Consider the following 5,380-nt stretch of genomic DNA (forward strand, 5'->3'; position numbering starts at 1 on the left):
TATAGAGTAAGGGTCGTAAAATGACTTCTTCTATAGAGTAAGGGTCGTAAAATGACTTTTTCTATAGAGTAAGGGTCGTAAAACGACTTCTATAGAGTAAGGGTCGTAAAACGACTTCTTCTATAGAGTAAGGGTCGTAAAACGACTTCTTCTATAGAGTAAGGGTCGTAAAACGACTTCTTCTATAGAGTAAGGGTCGTAAAACGACTTTTTCTATAGAGTAAGGGTCGTAAAACGACTTCTATAGAGTAAGGGTCGTAATTAGACTTCTTCTATAGAGTAAGGGTCGTAAAACGACTTCTTCTATAGAGTAAGGGTCGTAAAACGACTTCTTCTATAGAGTAAGGGTCGTAAGACGACTTCTTCTATAGAGTAAGGGTCGTAAAACGAAAGCATAGCGGTATTACATGTAAGATACAGTATGTGATTTAATAAAAACGAGTTCATATTGACGCAGTCTTGAAAGAGAAACATATTTAATTTTATTATATTGTTAAATTACATTTTTTTTGCAGATGATGTGCATTTAAAAGAAATAATGTAATACAGTATATACCGTCTTTTATTTTCACTGTAAATCATTTGTAAATCATAAATCTAGTCTGAATGAATCATAAACTGTTCTTTCTAAAAAATGGTATCCCAATGTTGTGTGTATATAGCATTCTCCATCTCTACTTGAGGGACAGTCAGTAATGTTGTGTGTATATAGCATTCTCCATCTCTACTTGAGGGACAGTCAGTAATGTTGTGTGTATATAGCATTCTCCATCTCTGCTTGAGGGACAGTCAGTAATGTTGTGTGTATATAGCATTCTCCATCTCTACTTGAGGGACAGTCAGTAATGTTGTGTGTATATAGCATTCTCCATCTCTACTTGAGGGACAGTCAGTAATGTTGTGTGTATATAGCATTCTCCATCTCTGCTTGAGGGACAGTCAGTAATGTTGTGTGTATATAGCATTCTCCATCTCTGCTTGAGGGACAGTCAGTAATGTTGTGTGTGTATATAGCATTCTCCATCTCTGCTTGAGGGACAGTCAGTAATGTTGTGTGTATATAGCATTCTCCATCTCTGCTTGAGGGACAGTCAGTAATGTTGTGTGTGTATATAGCATTCTCAAACTCTCTGCTTGAGGGACAGTCAGTAATGATGTGTGTATATAGCATTCTCCATCTCTACTTGAGGGACAGTCAGTAATGTTGTGTGTGTATAGCATTCTCAAATTCTCTGCTTGAGGGACAGAAATCCCGAGCAGTGCTGTTTTGTTGTACAGTAATGTAGCAAGAGAAGACTTTACATAATTATTATTATATATTATTATTATATTATTATTTCCCATAGTAACATGTGTTGTGTGTATTGTAACCCCTAGTATGTCCCTGGTAAGGGCAGAAATCCCTAGTAGTGTTGTACAAGTTTAGAAGTTTTCATAGTGATGTATGAAATGTGCTTGGTCTCTCTTGTTCATCTGTTGGCAGCCCTTCTCTACGTTCTTAGTGAGACCAGGAGGACCACAGCTGAACACACCGATCTTACCCACCTGGAGAGAGGAGAGAGAGAGAGGTAGAGAGAGAGAGAGAGGGGGGGGTAGAGAGAGCGAGAGGGGTAGAGGGAGAGAGAGGTAGAGAGAGAGGTAGAAAGAGAGAGAGGTAGAGGGGTAGAGAGAGAGAGGGGGGTAGAGAGAGAGAGGGGGGTAGAGAGAGAGGGGGGGGGTAGAGAGAGAGGGGGGAGAGAGAGAGGGGGTAGAGAGAGAGAGGGGTAGAGAGAGAGAGAGGGGTAGAGAGAGCGAGAGAGGTAGAGGGGCAAGAGAGAGAAAGAGATTGTGTGAGATACATCGTCAGTGTGAGTATCTGTTTAAAAAAAAATTTAGTTGATGTTAGCATAATGACATTTTTATTTATAATTTGATTTATACAACATGCCTACCACTTTGAAGATGCAAAATATTTTTTTATTGTGAAACATGGCTACCCCCCAAAAGGTGGTAGAGTCACCTTTTGCAGCAATTATAGCTGCAAGTCTCTTGGGGTATGTCTCTATAAACTTGGCACATCTAGCCACTGGGATTTTTGCCCATTCTTCAAGGCAAAACTGCTCCAGCTCCTTCAAGCTGGATGGGTGTACAGCAATCTTTAAGTCATACCACATTCTGAATTGGATTGAGGTCTGGGCTTTGACTAGGCCATTCCAATACATTTAAATGTTTCCCCTTAAACCACCAGAGTGTTGCTTTTGCAGTATGCTTAGGGTCATTGTCCTGCTGGAAGGTGAACCTCCGTCCCAGTTTCAAATCTCTGGAAGACTGAAACCGGTTTCCTTCAATAATTTCCCTGTATTTAGCCCCATCCATCATTCCTTCAATTCTGACCAGTTTCCCTGCCGATGAAAAACATCCCCACAGATTGATGCTGCCACCAACATGCTTCACTGTGTGGATGGTGTTCTCGGGGTGATGAGAGGTGTTGGGTTTTCCTTGATGGCCAAAAAAGCAACATTTTAGTCTCATCTGACCAGAGTACCTTCTTCCATATGTTTGGGGAGTCTTCACATGCCTTTTGGTGAACACCAAATGTGTTTGCATATTTTTTTCTTTAAGCAAATGGCTTTTTTCTGACCACTCTTCTGTAAAGCCCAGCTCTGTGGAGTGTACGGCTTAAAGTGGTCCTATGGACAGAAACTCCAATCTCCGCTGTGGAGCTTTGCAGCTCCTTCAGGGCGGCCCTTACTTGGCAGGTCTGTTGTGGTGCCATATTCTTTCCATTTTTTAATAATGTATTTAATGGTGCTCCGTGGGATGTTTCAAAGTTTCAGACGTTTTTTTATAACCCAACACCTGATCTGTACTTCTCCACAACTTTGTCCCTGACCTGTTTGGAGAGCTCCTTGGTCTTCATGGTGCTCCTTGCTTGGTGGTGCCCCCTTGCTTAGTGGTGTTGCAGACTCTGGGGCCTTTCAGAACAAGTGTGTATATATACTGAGATCCTGTGACAGATCATGTGATACTTATGTGATCGTGGTCCTCCTGTAGCTCAGTTGGTAGAGCATGGCGCTTGTAACGCCAGGGTAGTGGGTTCGATTCCCGGGACCACCCATACGTAGAATGTATGCACACATGACTGTAAGTCGCTTTGGATAAAAGCGTCTGCTAAATGGCATATATTATTATTTATTATTACTTAGATTGCACACAGGGGGACTTTATTTATGGACAAACGTACACTTGTACTGGATACTGTGGAATGGATCAGAACAGCAGCAGTCTGTTCCCAGAGATGTTTGTGCTGCCAAGTCCAATGGATTGATCATAACGATCGTAGGATAACAGATTACAGTGCACAATAACAGTCATAGTCGTTGACTATACGGAAAAACAGTTAGACAACAACTACAGCAGATCTGTAACTATCACTGACCTCAGCCCGCACCTCCTGCAGTGTGCTGAAGGACACACACACACACACACACACGCACACACACACACACACTGTTGTGTAGCAGTAACTGACCTCAGGATGCACTTCCTGCAGAGAACTGAAGAAGGAGACGAATGGCGGACGGCCAAAGTGGGTGACAGAGCGCAGGCCGGTGAAGAGGCTCCTGTTCCACACCTTCTGGAAGTGACGCTCGCACACGTACTGACCAGAGACAACCCAGATATACCAGCTTAGAACATTGTTTGAAACACAAATTCATGATTGCTTCTTCATAGGCATGTTTTTTTTTGGGGGGGGGGGGGTTCTCACCAGCATGGTGGTTCGCAGGTCAAACTTCTCTGCCAGCTGTGTGATGTAGATGTGGACAGAGACCAGATCCACACTGTCCTGCTCCTCCACCTCCCTGATGATGTCAGACACCCACTCAAACTGACGCTGCGTACGAGTCACCCAGATAAAGTACACCTACAGACAGACAGAGGCAGTGTCCCAAATGTGTCTTTATTTTGAGAAGAAAAAAGAAGAAGAAGAAGAAAAAAGTAAAAGAAGAAAAAAGAAAGAAGAAGAAGAAGAAGAAGAAGAAGAAAAAGAAGAAGAAGAAGAAGAAGAAGAAGAAGAAGAAGAAGAAGAAGAAGAAGAAGAAGAAGAAGAAGAAGAAGAAGAAGAAGAAGAAGAAGAAAGAAGAAGAAGAAGAAGAAAGAAGAAAGAAGAAGAAGAAGAAGAAGAAGAAAAGAAGAAGAAGAAGAAGAAGAAGAAGAAGAAGAAGAAGAAGAAGAAGAAGAAGAAAGAAGAAGAAAGAAGAAGAAGAAAGAAGAAAGAAGAAGAAGAAGAAGAAGAAAGAAGAAGAAAGAAGAAGAAGAAGAAGAAGAAGAAGAAGAAGAAGAAGAAGAAGAAGAAGAAGAAGAAGAAGAAGAAGAAGAAGAAGAAGAAGAAGAAGAAGAAGAAGAAGAAGAAGAAGAAGAAGAAGAAAAGAAGAAAGAAGAAGAAGAAGAAGAAGAAGAAGAAGAAGAAGAAGAAGAAGAAGAAAAAAAGAAGAAGAAGAAGAAGAAGAAGAAGAAGAAGAAGAAGAAGAAGAAGAAAGAAGAAAGAAGAAGAAGAAAGAAGAAGAAGAAGAAGAAGAAGAAGAAGAAGAAGAAGAAGAAGAAGAAGAAGAAGAAGAAGAAGAAGAAGAAAAGAAGAAAGAAGAAGAAAGAAGAAGAAGAAGAAGAAAGAAGAAAGAAGAAACAAGAAGAAGAAAGAAGAAGAAGAAGAAAGAAGAAGAAGAAGAAAGAAGAAAGAAGAAGAAGAAGAAGAAAGAAGAAGAAGGAAGAAGAAGGAAGAAGAAGAAATTAGAAGAAAGAAGAAGAAAGAAGAAGAAAGAAGAAGAAGAAGAAGAAAGAAGAAAGAAGAAACAAGAAGAAGAAAGAAGAAGAAGAAGAAAGAAGAAGAAGAAGAAAGAAGAAAGAAGAAGAAGAAAGAAGAAAAAAGAAGAAGAAAGAAGAAGATCATAGTAGGTGTGCATCATGCTCAGGTTGGATAGCTTACTGACTTTTCTACACTGGGTCTTAAACTTGATGGAGGACTTAAAGACCAGGTCTTTGAGGATGGAAGCGAAGGGGGTGACTCCAATCCCTCCTCCCACCAGGACTGACACCTCGAAGTCCGTCCACTCCTGGTGGCCCTCCCCAAACGGCCCGTCCAGGTACAGCTGTGGAACAGGAGTACAAATATATGATAGAGTAAAGCATTGCCAGACAGCAAGAATGAATCAACCATCCAACCAACACACACACACAGTCTCTCTCCCTCCATGCCTTTGGATAGGTTCCTAGTTGCTCCAGGTTGTCGGGGGTGTACACCTCTCGGAGGTGGCTGGTCCAGGGGCCTACAGCGCGGATGTGAAGGCTGAGGGTCTCCTCATGTGGAGCTGACGTCAAGGTGAATGGGTGGTACTCATCGGTG

The 5,380-nt window shown here is 41.6% G+C and overlaps 1 protein-coding gene across 2 annotated transcripts in view; it reads right to left on the reverse strand.

Annotated features, from left to right (window-relative positions):
- Positions 1 to 459: 459 nt before the first annotated feature.
- The window catches only part of LOC118378263 (dual oxidase 2-like), a 54,791-nt gene continuing 49,870 nt past the window's right edge, over positions 460 to 5,380 (reverse strand). For both annotated transcript variants that reach the window (XM_052466698.1, XM_052466697.1), the window contains exons 30-34: positions 5,233 to 5,380; positions 4,968 to 5,126; positions 3,749 to 3,904; positions 3,512 to 3,640; positions 460 to 1,545 (exon numbers count right to left, since the gene is read on the reverse strand). The exon at positions 5,233 to 5,380 is cut by the window's right edge and continues 85 nt beyond it. In XM_052466698.1, coding sequence (XP_052322658.1) covers positions 1,423 to 1,545; positions 3,512 to 3,640; positions 3,749 to 3,904; positions 4,968 to 5,126; positions 5,233 to 5,380 — 715 coding nt within the window. In that variant the 3' untranslated portion in view covers positions 460 to 1,422. The remainder of the gene's footprint in view (positions 1,546 to 3,511; positions 3,641 to 3,748; positions 3,905 to 4,967; positions 5,127 to 5,232) is intronic.

Source organism: Oncorhynchus keta, chromosome 17 (assembly GCF_023373465.1).
Source record: "Oncorhynchus keta strain PuntledgeMale-10-30-2019 chromosome 17, Oket_V2, whole genome shotgun sequence".
Taxonomy (NCBI): domain Eukaryota; kingdom Metazoa; phylum Chordata; class Actinopteri; order Salmoniformes; family Salmonidae; genus Oncorhynchus; species Oncorhynchus keta.